Source organism: Pelobates fuscus, chromosome 2, assembly GCF_036172605.1.
Source record: "Pelobates fuscus isolate aPelFus1 chromosome 2, aPelFus1.pri, whole genome shotgun sequence".
NCBI lineage: Eukaryota > Metazoa > Chordata > Amphibia > Anura > Pelobatidae > Pelobates > Pelobates fuscus.
Window position 1 is genome coordinate 267178613 of NC_086318.1, and position 17883 is coordinate 267196495.

Here is a 17883-nt window from a genome sequence, read left to right on the forward strand (position 1 = left end):
GAAGCCTCTGTAGATTTCAACAATTCAAAATGATTTGGTGCTTTCTGATGACTGCACTATTTCTTTTGTTGGTAGGCTAGTGCTACTACCTTCATCAGGGTTATCATCGACCGCTATACCTAAAGAACTGGAGTAAGTGCACTCGCTGATTTCCACCTCTGTGACATCAACAGCACTTTCCACAGACATTTCACTTTCAGTGTTCCTCTGTACAGGAGGAACACTAGCAGTTGTTGGAGTGGAAAAGTAGCTGCTTATTTTTGGAAGTTTCCTAGTTCTAGAATTCTCTTTCCTTTTCTGTTTACATTTCTGAGCACCACTCTTATGTTGATAGGATGACATACTTGGAAAAACTAGTTTTCTGTAAATAAAGTAAATAAAAAAACTTAACCTAACATTACATGCTAATTATTCTTATAATTCCACCATAAACTGCAGCCCTGAATACGCGTCCCCATCTCCTACATGTGTCTCTCCACCCTCCCCTCCACCTCTTTGTAGCATGGCCGAGCAGACTGATGTACGCAGTCTAAAAGGAAGTGCTTGTTGCTCTCAGTGAGCACTTCCTGTCAGACCACGGTCTACTTTGCCAATCTACATGCAGTGACTAGCAAGAAGGGAGCATTGTGCCGTGTGGTTCCCTACTGTCGATCACCCACCGACTGCTCATCCCCATCGGCCCTGAAGTTATGTAGGCCTACCGGGATTTCCCGTGCCAGTCTGGCCCTGTGCATCAGCAGGGGTCGACATGGCAGCGACTGTGGTAGTTCCACCACTGTGTACATATAAATAGACTAATACTGACACACATGAAGAGATGCATACAATGGCACTGTCTACTACAACTCCCATTATAGGCAACGGTTTTGTCAGCTGAGTTATATACATACATAGCTATGGGCAGAGTGCAGCCTCAAAGACTTATTCATTAAACTCTAAATTTTAGTGCATTAAATGTCAATTGTAAATTGAAGATGGAATAAGCATGTGACTAGATTCAAGTTGGAGATTTTTTCCTAAGCTGCTACTTTTGCCTAAATGTTGCAATTCTGATTTAATACCTTAACAGTGTTAGTGAGAACTGTCAGGAATTCAAATTAAATTTAAAATGTAATGCCACAAAAGCTGAACTGGACCATTTCGCCAAGTCAGGTATGGGCTTTAATTAGAAATACATTTTGAATTCAACAAGTCTCATGTTAAGTGAATAATCCTGTTAAATACAGAGTTTAGTAATCAACTGTAAGGTAGTTGTAAATAACAAAGGTAGCAACATAAAACATATAAATCACCAGCAAATGTGGGCAAAAACTCCTACTATGCCCAGCCATACAACTGATATTTGCATCATTCTATCAGAAACACGAGCAGTACAAGTTTAAGTACTAGTGGTGATATGTTTCCCCTCCTTTTTTGTGATATATCCCATGCTATAATTCTCATTTGAGTGTTTACTGTAATTGAAATGGCTATGAACGGAGGACAGGCTGTTAATTTAAAGGGACTCAAGTGGTGGATCCAGGGGGAGGCAACAGGGCAGCAGGGCAACTTCCCCCCCCTCTCCCCCCCCCCCCCCCCCCCCCCAAAAAAAAAAAAAAAAAAAAAGAAAATACCTGATGCTCTTCCCCACAGGACCGGTGCTATCCAAGTGCCGGCCCTGCTGTGTGCCTTCACAAACCGGAGATCAGGGAGATCACATTGCTTGTGGCCGGCACGGGAGTGAGAGGAGACCCAGCAGAGCTCTAGCTTGCAGCTCCGCCGGGTCTCCTCTCGCGAGCCCGGAGCATTGCCGTGGTTTCCATGGGATTCACCACAAGGACCACCAGGGCTTCACAATGGATATCCCTCCCCCCTCCCTGGGCAAAGGTAAGAAGGGAGGATATAAAATTTTTTTTTTTATTTAAAAAATAAACCAAAAAAACACTTATTTGCTTTAAACAGCCCCATCTCCCAACTACATACACACTGCACCCCCATCTCCCCCATACACACACTGCCCCCACTGCACCGCCATACACACAATGATCCCACTCTACCCCCATACACACACTGCCCCCACTGTAACCCCATACACACACTGCCCCCACTACACCCTCACACACACACTGGCCTCACACACACACTGCTCCCACTGCACCTCCATGCACACATTACAACCCTCACACAAACACACACTGCCCTTCCTACACACAGTGCTCCCACTGCACCCCCATACACACACTGTCTCACATACACAAACACCTACCTATACAAAACACACTAATCACCAGTTGAAAACAGAACAAGCACACAGACAGGTATAAAAAAATACCTAATTAATTCTAGGCTGTAGAAGAAAACAGGACTCCTCCCAGTCCTCACAATATAATATGAAAAAAGGATCTACAGAACAGAAAAAATAAAAAAACTCATAGAGTAGTATAGCCAGTATACACAAATCACTGTATTATTAAGTTGCACTCACAGACATAAATTGATAGTAGGCATATCTCAGTGATGTAGAGGTGATAAGGGATCCTCAACATGGATGTATGGACATTTAGGAGATAAATAAATTACAAATAAGTGTAGATGGTAAATAAATATATCCTGCACTCCAATAAATTGCACTTACAAAATTGTAGTTATTTAAAAGCGTATCATCAGACATTATCCACTGCCATCCTCCTCCAATTGATGTAAAATAAGGGGGATACCGTTATTAAATTATAAAAACTATTTATTAACACAAGTAAATAAAAATAAAAATAAATACAATAAAAAGATTCTCTCTACAATTGTCCAACCCTACGCGTTTCGTCCTTAACGACTCGGACTTCCTCAGGGGTACTTGTAACCAGGATCTCCCGTGCAGCGTCGTCCTTCTCTTTTCGGCGTGGTTAAATAACCGGTAAAGCTCCCGCCATCAGCCTCCAATCAACGCCACGCTATTCTGGCTGCATTCACGGCGTTCCAAGCCTCGTTTTCGTATAACGTCCTTGTACGCATGCGTGCACTCGGCACTTAGAAAAAATGCACGGTAGATCCGAACTCTCATGTAAAGTCCTCCCTTCCTCCATAAACAGTCCCAAGAGGCTCATAAAACAAAAGTAGCACATATAGGAAGGAAAAATTATAAAACAGTACTCTATGCAGTTAACTTATAATCAATACTCATAAATATATAATAGAAACTGTATTCAGATAAATTGGTATGTTACAAAACAAAATAAGAAAAAAAATATATAAAGTAAATAATAATTGATATAAATATAAGATATCCTCGTGGTATTTATATCCACACCCTTAAAAAAGACACCCATAAACCTTACTGTGTCATCCAAATAAACCCCAAAGAATGTTGTAACAGATCCCTACCAACCTCTGGTGGATGTGAAACAAACAAGGGAATTACAACTTACACATCCATTCGTTTCATTCCTCGGTTCGTCTGGTTCCGTGCGAATTTCGCGTGTAATATATAGGTGGCCGCCATTTCGGGACTTTGCACGTGTTCGCGGCCATCTTGTGTGCGAACAGCGGTATTTGCCTGTAACCGCATGGAACTGAAAACGGATACGCAAACAGGCGAACACCGCTGAGTCCTCCAGACCTCCATAAGTTCGTACGGAAACTACCGAACGTCCCATCATTCGGTAGTTATACTCAATCATCTATGGGGATTCCAGCGAACCCCGTGATTCGAATGGATGGCAAGATTTTCGTACCTTTTTACCGTGCGAACGGAGACCGACCGCAAGGCCAAAACTCATGGAACTAATTTCGGCTAGTTGGTCTGTGCGGTCGGTCAAAACTTTGGAACGTTGTATCTCCCGAACTATACATCCGAATGGGTTGATTTTTGGATATATTGTCCCCCTGAAGGAGAGCTATCCAGCTGTACCCCCTGTTTTTGGGGTACATCCAGAACTGGTGGAAAAATGTGGACATTTTAATTGGGTTATGTAGTTATCTGAGGGGAGGAGACGTGGGGGTGTTACCATCTGTATTATTGGTTGTTTTCATCCTCCCCCTGGGAGTGTTCTGTATGTATCTGTTTCTAATAAAAAGCAGGCTGGGTGTTCCAGTCCTCAGTTCATCTTGACCCTTCAAAACGTAGCCTCGTCTCGTTCTTGGAAGGGGATTATTTGGGACTATTATTCTGCTCCTGTTTACAGCTGAACCTGCCTCTCTCTCTGGATATCGTGGATGGGATTACACCAGCTCTACTTCTCCACAGCAGCCTGCCCCAAAAAGGACGTCTCCAACGGCTGATACCCTCTCTCTCACTGGGTAGCCGTTACATTGGTTGGCAGCGGTGGGATGGTCCTTTTACCCAAGGAGCAAGTGCTGAATGGAGTCTCAGTATGCCAAGCTGAAAAGACCCACACTGAAAGATCTATTGGAGAATCGTGGTAGGAGTGCCAGTAACAGACCAAGGAGAGAGCTGATAGCTGACCTACTGGAGCTGGACGAAATGGATAGATCCATGGAGGTAACTGAACCTATTGCACCGGTCAGCGAGGACGATGTACTCACTGCTATTGTACAGCGAAGATTAGCATTATATCCAGAAAAGACCACGGAGCTAATAGACAGACTGTTCAAGAACGCAAAAGAGGAGATCGAGACTAAGAGGAGGCAAGACACGGAACATGTATTGGCTCAACAAGCCAGTACACATATAGTTCCTACTCCTCCTCCCGCTGCTGCAGGGAAGAAAATACCATTTACTGCATTTAAAGCTTTTGCAGAAAATGAGGAAGAAATTGATGGATATTTGGCAGATTTTGAGCGGCAGTGCTCACTGCACCAGATACCCCCAGACCAATGGGTTACTATTCTGGCTGGAAAACTTTCAGGAAAAGCAAATGAGGCTTTTCGGGCACTCACGGCCGAAGATATAACACAATATCAGCGGGTGAAAGCCGCACTACTCACCCGATACGCAGTCACCCCAGAGGCGTATCGCCGTCGCTTCCGGGAGTCCAAAAAGAAGGCAGCGGACTCCCACATGGAATGGGCAAACAAGCTACAAAGGGTGGCATCACATTGGATGCAAGGGTGCAATGCTAACACCGGAGAAGAAGTGCTACAGTTGTTCTTGATGGAACATTTCTTCCAAGATTTGGCGGCGGATACACAGGAGTGGGTGAGAGATCGCCGCCCAGCCAACTTAAATGAGGCAGCACGACTAGCAGACGAATATGTGGAAACAAGAAAAGTGAGCCAAGGTACTACACGACCAGCACCTAGAACAGAGGCCCGCACCCCAACCTACGCTGCACGCACAGAATTCCGGGCCCCAGTACCCCCAGGACCTCCACGTCCTCAGGGGTCTAACAACCAGCCCCGGGAATCCTACAAAGTGACGTGTCATCGCTGCGGCAACCTGGGACATATTGCCCGTGTTTGCCCGTTGGGATCAGCCAATAATAACTGGAGGCGCACATCTAACACCGAAAGCCCGTCTTCACGCCCCGCTGCTGCTCACTGCCTGGAAATTGAAGGGAGTCCTGAGGAATGCCTGGGAATATTATATGAGGCCAACCCCATACAAGCGGCTTCCCCAGATAACCGCCAGCACCACCGTCAGGAGGTGCGTGTAAATGGACAGATAGCACAAGGCCTAAGGGACACTGGCGCTACCATCACTTTAATACAAAAGCATCTTGTGAAACCAGAACTTGTGTCTAATCGTACTGTTGCTGTTCGTGTCGCAGGGGGGGCTGTCTTTCGCTTACCCACCGCCCGGGTACACTTGGATTGGGGAGTCGGGTCAGGAAAGACCACGGTGGGCATTATGGACAATCTACCTGCTGAGGTCGTGTTGGGCAATGATATTGGCTCTCTAGCCTCGGCCTTTTTACCCACTACTGCTGCTGCTTGCCCCGTGACCACCCGCTCACAGACCCGTATCGAGGACGATCTGCCAACAGGTCGGGAGACCCAGGTAAGCCACCGACAGACACCTAGCAATAACACTACAGAGAGACCGCTAGCTTGGGACACCCCAGAGGAGTTTGGGAGGGAAACTAGACAGGACCCCACCCTCCGAAAGTACCGAGAACTAGCTGACAGTAGAGGGGATGAGCGGGAACGTTTTATATGGGAGGGGGACCGATTATACAGATTAACCGAAGGCAGGAAAAGAGGCTGTGCTCCTTCGCAGAAGCGCCAATTAGTGGTACCTAGAAAGTACCGATTGGAGCTTCTCCGAATTGGCCACGACATTCCGTTAGCAGGACATCTAGGGGGTAACCGCACAACCTACAGGATCACTCAGACCTTCTTTTGGCCAGGAATCTCGAAGGACGTGCGCTGTTACTGCAGCACTTGTGATGTATGCCAGAGGGTGGGGAAGAGAGGGGATCATCCGAAAGCTCGACTGTCCCCTATGCCTGTGATCGAGGAACCATTTAGCAGGGTTGCAGTCGATCTAGTAGGACCCCTACCTAACCCCAGTCCCTCTGGTAAGAAATACATTCTTACCGTTGTGGACTATGCCACCCGCTACCCAGAAGCCGTCGCTCTGACGAATATCCAGGCTGACACTGTCGCCAGTGCTCTAGTCGGGATATTCACCAGAGTAGGATTTCCCCAGGAAATCTTGTCGGACAGAGGGACCCAGTTTACAGCAGACCTAACCCAGCAGTTGTGGAAGGTCTGTGGTATTAAGCCCCTGCTTAGTTCACCGTACCACCCCCAGACTAACGGTCTCTGTGAACGCTTTAATGGTACCCTAAAGCAATTGCTACGGACCTTTACGGCGGAATACAGAGACTGGGAGCGATTTTTGCCACACCTCCTGTTTGCTTACCGGGAGGTACCGCAGGAGTCCACCGGGTTCTCTCCCTTTGAACTGCTCTATGGACGGAGGGTGCGAGGCCCCCTCGACCTCATCCGAGAGCACTGGGAGGGAGAGACAGAACACGAAGGTGTCCCCATCGTACCATATGTGCTAGAAATGCGGGACCGTATGGAACAGTTAGCCCGGATGGCACGGGATCATCTCCATGCGGCCCAGGGTCGGCAGAAACATTGGTACGATCGGAACGCTAGGCTGAGAACATTCCAGGTAGGACAGAAAGTTCTAGTACTTAAACCCGTTCGAGGAAATAAATTACAGACCTCCTGGCAAGGTCCCTACAAAGTAGTAGCACAGGTCTGTGACACCACCTATATAATTGCCAGTAGCAAGGACGAAAAGATACAGAAGTCCTTTCATATAAACCTATTAAAGGAATACCAAGAACGGCCCGAAGACATAGCAGCCATATGCATCCCCGCCACTGAGGACCCTGACAGTCTCCCCATCCCTGATCTGTTGACCAACCCCGAGTCCAAAACTCTGCTTAATACAGTACAGCTAGGGGAGCGATTAACTCCCACAGAACGAGAACAACTCCAGCAACTACTAGTTGAAAAGAGATTAACCTTTTCCCATGAGCCAGGTTACACACCTGTAGCGACCCATTACGTAGAAACCCCAGGACAAGCCCCGCTCCGACAAACTCCTTATAGAATCCCCGAGGCTGTAAAAGAAGAGATGAGGAAGGAGATTCAGGAGATGTTAAAACTAGGAGTTATAGAGCCATTCGACAGTCCCTGGGCATCTCCCGTCGTCCTAGTCCCCAAAAAGGACGGGACGACCCGGTTCTGTGTCGATTACCGACGCCTCAACGACCGAACCGTGACAGACGCATACCCCATGCCCCGAGTAGACGAGCTATTGGATCGCATTGCCAGGGGACGCTATCTGACCACCATTGACTTGTGCAAGGGGTACTGGCAGATTCCCCTGGCCAAGGACGCTATCCCTAAGTCGGCGTTTGTCACCCCGTTTGGCCTGTACCAGTTTAAGGTCATGCCCTTCGGGATGAAAAACGCCCCAGCTACTTTTCAGCGCTTAGTGGACCGCCTCCTTGATGGCTTCCAGGACTTCGCTTGCGCATACCTGGATGACATTGCGATCTATAGCGAGACTTGGGGGAAACACCTACAACACATAGAGACTGTGTTGGATCAGATTAGGGCCGCCGGCCTAACTCTGAAGCCGGAGAAGTGTAACTTTGGCATGGCTGAAGTCCAGTATTTGGGACACAGGGTGGGGTGTGGGAAACAACGACCAGAACCCGCTAAAGTAGAGGCCGTAGCCAATTGGCCCACACCCCACACTAAGACACAAGTGTTAGCATTTTTAGGGACAGCAGGGTACTACAGGAGATTTGTCCCTGACTACAGCGCCATCGCCAAACCCCTGACAGATTTAACAAACAAAAATTTACCTAGGGTAGTCCTGTGGTCTCCCGCCTGTGAAACAGCATTCCAAACCCTGAAACAAGCCTTGATCAATGCACCTGTTTTGTCTGCCCCCGTCCCTAACAAAAGATTTGTCGTCCACACAGATGCGTCCATGTACGGACTGGGGGCAGTGCTAAGCCAGGTTGGCGAAGATGGGGGCGAACACCCTGTCGCGTATCTCAGCAGAAAACTGTTACCTAGAGAAGTGAGTTACGCGGCAGTGGAAAAAGAGTGCTTAGCCCTGGTCTGGGCCCTAAAGAAATTAACCCCATATCTGTATGGTCAAGAATTCACCTTAATTACTGATCATAACCCCCTTGTATGGCTGAACAGAGTAGCTGGAGATAATGGACGCTTACTGAGATGGAGTCTCGCACTACAGCCATACAATTTCTCCATCCAATACCGTCCTGGCAAGTTTAATGGGAACGCGGACGGTCTGTCCAGACAAACAGAACTATTGCCCTAACAAAGGACCGGACAGCCCCAAGTTGACCCGAAAAGGATCAATCCGGGTCTGCCGGAGTGTTCCACAAAAGGGGAGCAGTGTAACAGATCCCTACCAACCTCTGGTGGATGTGAAACAAACAAGGGAATTACAACTTACACATCCATTCGTTTCATTCCTCGGTTCGTCTGGTTCCGTGCGAATTTCGCGTGTAATATATAGGTGGCCGCCATTTCGGGACTTTGCACGTGTTCGCGGCCATCTTGTGTGCGAACAGCGGTATTTGCCTGTAACCGCATGGAACTGAAAACGGATACGCAAACAGGCGAACACCGCTGAGTCCTCCAGACCTCCATAAGTTCGTACGGAAACTACCGAACGTCCCATCATTCGGTAGTTATACTCAATCATCTATGGGGATTCCAGCGAACCCCGCGATTCGAATGGATGGCAAGATTTTCGTACCTTTTTATCGTGCGAACGGAGACCGACCGCAAGGCCAAAACTCATGGAACTAATTTCGGCTAGTTGGTCTGTGCGGTCGGTCAAAACTTTGGAACGTTGTATCTCCCGAACTATACATCCGAATGGGTTGATTTTTGGATATATTGTCCCCCTGAAGGAGAGCTATCCAGCGCTACCGGATTTAAAGCTGTACCCCCTGTTTTTGGGGTACATCCAGAACTGGTGGAAAAATGTGGACATTTTAATTGGGTTATGTAGTTATCTGAGGGGAGGAGACGTGGGGGTGTTACCATCTGTATTATTGGTTGTTTTCATCCTCCCCCTGGGAGTGTTCTGTATGTATCTGTTTCTAATAAAAAGCAGGCTGGGTGTTCCAGTCCTCAGTTCATCTTGACCCTTCAAAACGTAGCCTCGTCTCGTTCTTGGAAGGGGATTATTTGGGACTATTATTCTGCTCCTGTTTACAGCTGAACCTGCCTCTTTCTCTGGATATCGTGGATGGGATTACACCAGCTCTACTTCTCCACAGCAGCCTGCCCCAAAAAGGACGTCTCCAACGGCTGATACCCTCTCTCTCACTGGGTAGCCGTTACAAATGTGTACCCCAAAGTCTCAAACTTAACATTCTAAAAGTAATGCTTAACAATGTCAGTAAAGCCTACAAAATCTGAAATGTCTAAAATTAATAATGTACCCTGAATGGACCCTAAAAGTTTAAAAAAAATATTATTTAAGAAAACAAACTAGATCGAAATCCACATTTAAACCCCGAGGTTGCATGGTATTTAATTTGTGTATCCAGAAGCCTTCTCTCTTCCTTAGTTTAAGCATCAAATCCCCTCCTCTTTCGTCAGGACACACTTGTTCTATTGCTACAAAGTTAATATTATTCTTAAAAAGATGGCATTTATTGCAGTGTTCTGGAACTGAGTGGGTAATAACTTTCTTCCAATTGTTGTTACAGTGCTCAAGACATCTTACTTTAGCCTTCCTTCCCGTCCTCCCAACATATTGTGTCCCACATCCACAAGTGATGAGGTACACAACATGCGTGGAGGAACATGAAATTCGGCTCTGGATTTTAAATGTCTCCTTAGTTTGGGTACTTTGAAATTCTTTAAAAGATATAAAAGAATAACTGCACGCCTTACATTTACCACACGTGTAGAATCCAGTGTGGGATTTAATATTCTTTCCCTTCTCCCTAAACATACTCGGAGCCAACATATTCTTCAAATTATTACCCCTTTTAAAAATCATTCAAGGGTTGTTGGTAATTTTGGTCCTAAGAACATCGTCTTCCAAAAGCAATGCCCAGTGTTTCTCTACAGTCCTTTGTATGTCAAAAGTGTTTGAATTGAATTGGGTATTAAAAGCATATTCATAACTTGATCCCTCTTTTTATTAACATAATTCTCTCCTAATAGACTCTTTCGTTATGTCCTATTCGAACGATCTCTGTGTCCAAAGAGTCCCGAGGATAACCCTTTTCTAAAAATCTATCTCGAAGAATTTCACTCTGAGTGAAAAACATATCTTTGTCGGTGCAATTTCTCCAGATACGGGTAAATTGGCTCTTTGGTACTCCAGTCAACCATTTGGGGTGGTGGACTGCTATTTTTCTCTATATAACTATTAGAGTCAGTTTCTTTAAAAAAAAGTTTTTGTTTTTATTTGTTCATTTTCTATATAGAGAGTAAGATCCAGAAAATCTATTTTATCTTTACTATAATTAAGAGTAAATTTGAGAGATTGATCATTATTATTAATAAAATCAATAAAATCTAGCAAAGATGCTTCAGGGCCCTTCCAGATAATTAAAATATCATCAATGTACCTATTCCAGAGCACCAAGTTCGCGCCAAAAGGATTATTGGTCCAGATGTTGTACCTTTTCCAAAAATCCATAAAAGTGTTGGCGTAACTTGGAGCGAACTTGGTGCCCATGGCCGTACCATTGATCTGTAGAAAAAAATTGTCAAAGATAAAAAAAATTATGAGTAAGAACAAAATTAATAGATCTTAATAAAAATTCACTAAAAGTAGGCTCTACTTCTTCATCCCTTTCCAAACTGAATTTAACTGCTTCCATCCCCTTAGTGTGCTCTATAATAGTATATAGGGAGGTTACATCAAGAGTTGCCCACATAAAACCTTCCTGCCATTCTGTTGTTTCCAATTTTTGTATAAGGTGCTTTGTATCTTTCAGATATGATTTTGCCCCCTGTGCATATTTCTGTAAAAAGAAATCAATGAATTCTGATAATCTAGAGGTCAAGGAATCAATCCCACTAATTATCGGTCTTCCTGGTGGGTTGATTCTACACTTATGGACCTTGGGTAAAAAATAGAATGTGGCGATTCTTGGGGACTCTAAAAATAGAAAATGGAAAACATTATCATCTATCAATTCTTCCCTTTTCGCTCCATTTAAAAGGTCTTCCAATTCTTTTTTGAAAAGGACAGTGGGGTTACTACGTAATTTCAGGTAGGTTGTGTGATCATTTCATAATCTGTAAGATTCTTTGAGGTAGTAATCCATGGACATTACTACCACTCCTCCACCCTTATCAGCATTTTTTATGATTATATCTTCTCGTTCTTTTAAATTTTTTAAAGTAATATGTTCCGTTTTGGTTAAATTATTCCATTTTGTCTTTTTCTGTTGTTTTTTACACAAGGCTTCAAAATCTCTATTTAACATTTTCTGAAAAGCTTCTATTTGAGGACCTTTATCATGTGGAAAAAATGTAGATTTGGGTTTAAATCTGGTGGTGAATTCTGATCTTTCTGATTGTTCCAATTTCTGACCATTACCAAACCCTTCAATTTCTTTTTTAATAAAAAAACTTTTAAGGCATAATTTCCTTATGAATTTATGAGTATCGATATAGAGTTGAAAATAATTAGGTGGTTCACTCGGAGCAAATTTTAAGCCTTTGCCCAAGATAGAAACCTCTTGATCCGAAAGGGAGCAGTTGGAAATATTAAAAACTCCCAACTCCTGCATTTAAATTTATCCTGTGCCACTCATCCTTCGTCTCTTTCCTGGGGTGCGTGGACTTTCTAGTGGGGCAAACCTGTTTCTGAGATGGAGTGGTTGTGTTCTTGGTTGGAAAAAATCTGTTATCTCCCCTCTTTTTGGGTCTCGCCCCTTTACTAAAAAATCCCTCCTGTTAGTGTTGCATTCCCTCGAATAAGCACCTTCATTTTCTTTGTCAACTATGATTTCATTTCTTTGTTTTTTTTCTTGCCTCAATCGCGGAATATCTGGGTAATTGCTCAAGATTCTGCCTATCTAAATTCCTAGAGTGTTGTTTTTCTCTATGGTTTCTTTGATACCCTCCTTGGTATTGGTTATTTCTCTTTTGATTGTACTTGTTCCAAGACCTCCCTTGAGTTCTCTTAGGGAGTTCTTTATTCATTTGAACTCTAATTGAATGGAGTTTTTTTCTTTATCATCCTTATCTCTCAAATATTTCGTATTTTTAGTTTCTGCTATTCTGTCATCTCGTTTCTCAATTCTTTCTGACAGAATTTTACTCTTCTTAGTAAATTCAGAAGAGTTGACATCAACATTGTGCATACTCTCTAAATTCCCAATTTCTGAGTTAACAGTTTGTAAATTCTCTTTTTTCGAAATCAATGATGATCTCCATCAAGAGCCCACTACACCCTCACACACACACTGGCCTCACACACACACACACTGGCCTCACACACACACACTGCTCCCACTGCACCTCCATGCACACATTACACCCCTCACACAAACACACACTGCCCTTCCTACACACAGTGATCTCACTGCACCCCCATACACACACTGTCTCGCATACACAAACACCTACCTACCTAGAGGCCCTATCCCCATACTACAGCCCCTATCCTGTCAAACCCCAGGTCAATTGTCAAACTGTTCTTAAACGGTTTGACTATTTACTCTGGGAGGGCACCACATCACCATAACCACTACAGAGAGCTGCAATTGTTATTGTGCCTGGATTTTTATTTTTTTTTAATAATCTAAGAGTGCCCCTCCCGAGATAAGGCTCTGGATCTATCAGTGAGGGACACTGTATTCACCCACTTCCGCCCATTAAAGTGGTCTGGGTGCCAACTCCCATCACCCTTAAAGGGACTCTCCAGTGCCAGGAAAACAAACCGTTTTCCTGGCACTGCAGGTCCCCTCTCCCTCCCACCCCCATCCCATGGGCAGAAGTGGTATGGGTGCCTGGAGTGTCCCTTTAACCCTGAAAGTGTAATTATTGCAGTTTTTATAAACTGCAATGATTACCTTGCAGGGTTAAATCTTCCTCTAGTGGCTGAGACAGCAACTAGAAGGACTTACGGCTACTTAAACGACTTTTGGTCTGCACACAGGGCAGTGGGGTGAAGGGGCTTCACACAGGGCAGGAGGGTGAAGGGGCTTCACACAGGGCAGGGGGGTGAAGCAGCTGCACACAGGGCAGGGGGGGTTGAAGGGGCTGCACACAGGGAGGGCAGGATTAATGACATGGCGTGAACTTACTTTGTTGCTGCGCCAGAGAGGGGAGATAATTCCGGTCCGAACCTACGCGCGCACTTCTTGGACTCTGGGAGGTTTCCTGCTGTCGACCACCGCAAGCAACTTCCTGCTGCTCCGCCCCTGGAGTGCCAGGCCCGGTCGCAACTGCGACCCCTGTATGTACGCCACTGAACCCAAGGTATTGCAAATGGGGTATGTCCAGTCTTTTTTTTAGAAGCCACTTAGTCACAAACACTAGCAAACATTGGCGTTTAAATTAGTTTTCTGCAGTTTTCACAAACAAACAAATATTAACACTAACTTTGACCAGTGTTTGTGACCAAGTGGCTACTAAAAAATACTGGACAAACACCATTTGCAATACCTTGGGTTGTCTACTATTGCAAATGGCATGCCATCATGGAGGTAATTCTCATTCCTGGGCTATCATACAGTCGCAAAGGCAACGTAACCAATCTGATACATTTCAATATGAAAAAACTGAAAAATGTAACATGCTATATTTGACCCTGTAACCTCCCAAAACACCATAAAACTTGTACGTATGGAGTACTGTTTTACACGTGAGACATTGCTGAATACAAATATGTGTATTTTATTGCAGTAAAAACAAACCATATTATGACATTCACAGTTAAAATGTCATGTAGAACAAAAAAAATAAATAATAATAATAAAAAAATCTTATTTTCTCCCATTTTGTTATTGTATTCATATTAAATTATGTTTCATAGCCAAATATTTGATGTTAAATTAAAGCCCTGTTTCTCCTGAATAAAATGATATATAATATGTGTGTGTGCACTTAATATGAAAGAGGTAAATTACGGTTGAACAGACATATTGTCAAATTCCAGGTTTTGTTTACATTTTGTTTTGATCACATATGTACATTTGGCTCAGTCCTTAAGGAGTTAAAATCATTTGAGAACACTCAAATGTAAGACCGTGTCAGGGGACGTAATGGACCATAACCACTTAATTAATAATAACATATGATAATAACAACTAATGCTCTATAATGGTTTAATCTCTTGAATGAGTAGAGAACTCACACAAATATGCAACAAATAAACACAAGGGAGACCAGAAAATGCAACCAATATAATAAATAATAATACTTAGTCTATTTGTAGGTCATAGATTGCCCACTATGAATGGTACTTGGATAATCTACTGTATACTGAAAATGCTGCATACTTTTAATTTCAATCTTGTGAAATGTCTTACTCGGTAATTCACTAATGCTAATACTTTTTTTTTCTGCAGGGAACAAGCAGAAGTAGTTCTCCCAAGCATCAGTGGAAGACAATTCTCTGGTCCAGTAAAGACACATTTCGTGTTCAGCTTGGAAGGCTTCTTGTACACCTTTTATCTCCATCACAGCCACTTGAGGAAAGAAGAAAGGTTCTTGAACTAGTAGTACAAGAACCAAAGCATCAAGAAATTCTTAGAGATTGTTTACATTTCAATCCTCATTTACAAGTAAGAGCCAAAATATGTACATTTGACAATTTTTTTATTTTTTTTAAATACATATATATGCAGGATTAGTGATTACCATAAACTCTACAACTCATTGCTTATCCTATAATGTGCCTCAGCAATGCATTAAATAAATCAGTTCAAAACCGAATAGCGATCTGAATAAGGAATGTACACTAATAATTTTCTTGACTTTTTTTTGTATTTCAGCATAAACCAAAGCTATGCCTTTGATCATTTGTATCCTCTCATAAATTATAATATGAGGCCCACAGAAATTAGATTACAATTAGAGTTAATGCAGCTTGTTGAAAAATGGGTTAGCTACACCATTTGAAGCAATCAAATATTTTATTCCAACTTTCAATAATGGGCCATTCACATCTGTATCTATAAGTTATTTAATATAGATTTTCGATGATCAAGCGTTGAAGACTTTTTTATATTTACAAATAAAATTCAGTATAGCATACAAACTTTTCTTACTTTCAGTTCACATCACTGATGAGAATTCAAGACAATTGGAAAGGAGTTATTAAATTGAAAGACTGTTCTGAAGAGAAAAAAAAACAAAACTGGGAAATACAGACAGTATTATAAGGGACAATTAAATGATAATGTAATGATATAGTACCCTCAATCAGCACTTGATATTTGTGCTAATATATGGATAAATGTACAAAAATGCCTTTAAAATGGAATGAATAAAAACATTGTATCTCCCCACGATCTTGATATAGTAGATTTTGGACTGTAGAGGGAATATTAAAGGCAATATGACACCCATAATGCTAAAAGCAATAAATCATTTATTTCTACGAAACTTAAAACAGTATCGTTAGGCATGTAACAAGCATCAGCAGTAACAAGTACACAGCAGGTGTTTGCCTTGGGGAGGTACTATTTTTTTTTATTTATTTAAAAAAAAATGTGGATAGAGGAGTGGTTTCTAATCATCTGTGCCAGCGGCTCCAAGGCCAGAGCATACAATAAGGGGGACAGCGGGCAGCCCTGTCTTGTCCTGTTGGTTCTTTTGAAGGGGTTAGACAGGAACCCCGCATTGAGCACGTGCATCATCAGTGTCCTATACAAGTCCCTTACCACACACAGGAATCCCCGGGGATGCCAAACTTCAGCAGCACCACCTCTAGGAACCCCCAGTGCAGACGGCCAAAGGCCTTTTCAGCATCGGGGGACACCAGCAAGCCCCCACCCAGGCTGTCTAAGGTTGTGCATCACACTCAGTACTTTACGGGTGTTCTTGGACCCTTGGCGGCCATTTACAAAACCCACTTGGTCTGAGTGGATTATATGTGGCAGAATTTAGCTTAGTCGAGTTGCATATATTGAACAATTTTGCATCCGTGTTGAGAACAGTGCTACCAGGTGGGAAGCTAGCGTGGTGCAGAATTTTTTTTTAAAATAAAGGTTTTCTAGGCCATCTGGTCCGGGTGCTTTACCCGACGGCAGTGCCCTGATAGCGCCAACCACCTCCCTCTCTGTCAAGTCCTCTTTCTGGGCCGTGGTCAAGATTGGTAGATCAAGGTCCACTAGATATTGAGCTATGTCCTTGCTATTTTGTTGGCATATTTGGGGGTCTTGTTTGAGATTATACACTGCTGCGTAGTAACACAGAAATTTGTCGCCTATACCTTTTGGGGTATGTATCTTGGTTCCTGTTTTGTGTTGTGAGATAAGCAATCTTTTGAGAGGTCTGTCTCGCTTTTTAACCTACCGGCCTTGTTCCCTTGTGCATGGGAGTTGGCTTAGAGGCGTTTAAGTGTATGTCCGGTGACCTGTAGATCATGTTGGTGAATTAATCTCATCAGGGTCCGAATGATGGGTCAACGATATGGTTGAAGTCCCCACATAAGATAGTGATCCCTTGACGGATGTCTGACACCAGCTTCAGTACCATACAGAGGAAATTGATCTGGTCTGTATTTGGTGCTTAGATTGATGCTATGGTGTACACCATGTCTTTGATAGATCCTACTACAATAAGGAACCTTCTGTTTGTGTCAATGTCTTGGGAGTGTGCCTGAAATGACACGTTCTTGCTAATGAGTATGGAGGTACCCTTCGACTTAGTGGGGGAGGTTGAATGAAACGGTGTTGGGTAGTCCCTGGGCAACAAGGGAGGTTGATCATGTGTGCGGAAGTGGGTTTCCTGTAGACACACCGCATCTATGTTGTGTGTCAGTAATTCTCGGCTAAGCAGGTGCCATTTCATTGGTATATTGAGGCCTCTAACATTGTGGGAGTAGATCTTCACAGTGGATCATATACTGTAGTGTGCTGTGTGTCTATACTGTTTCCAAGATATATAGAGGGCTCCACTCCTCCCAGCTCTATCAAGCTGAGTAAAGCCTCCCTGTAACTGAATGACATGGAGACCACAATCCTGCAGTCCTTACCCTGCCTGTCAAGTAGACAGGATCCCTGCGCATCACTCACTAAACGCATACAAACAAGATAAGGAAATGCCCCTGGGCCGTCCAGGGGAAACATCGCTGTGCCCCCCATCAGCGTCCAAGTAAAACCAAAACAATGGGAGGAAAACTAAGGGGCCGAATAGTCGGCTAGGCACTTCCCAATAGTGCCTTGGGGGAGGAAGTTAGTACTCCCTGTCCTTGGAGAATGTGCTACCATTGGGCCTTAAGTGATTGTCAAC

The 17883-nt window shown here is 43.8% G+C and overlaps 1 protein-coding gene across 4 annotated transcripts in view; it reads left to right on the plus strand.

The window, feature by feature from the left end:
- LYST (lysosomal trafficking regulator) overlaps window positions 1-17883 on the plus strand; it is a 710683-nt gene that overhangs the window by 378666 nt on the left and 314134 nt on the right. For all 4 annotated transcript variants that reach the window (XM_063443375.1, XM_063443377.1, XM_063443378.1 and 1 more), the window contains one exon: window positions 14994-15209. In XM_063443375.1, coding sequence (XP_063299445.1) covers window positions 14994-15209 — 216 coding nt within the window. The remainder of the gene's footprint in view (window positions 1-14993; window positions 15210-17883) is intronic.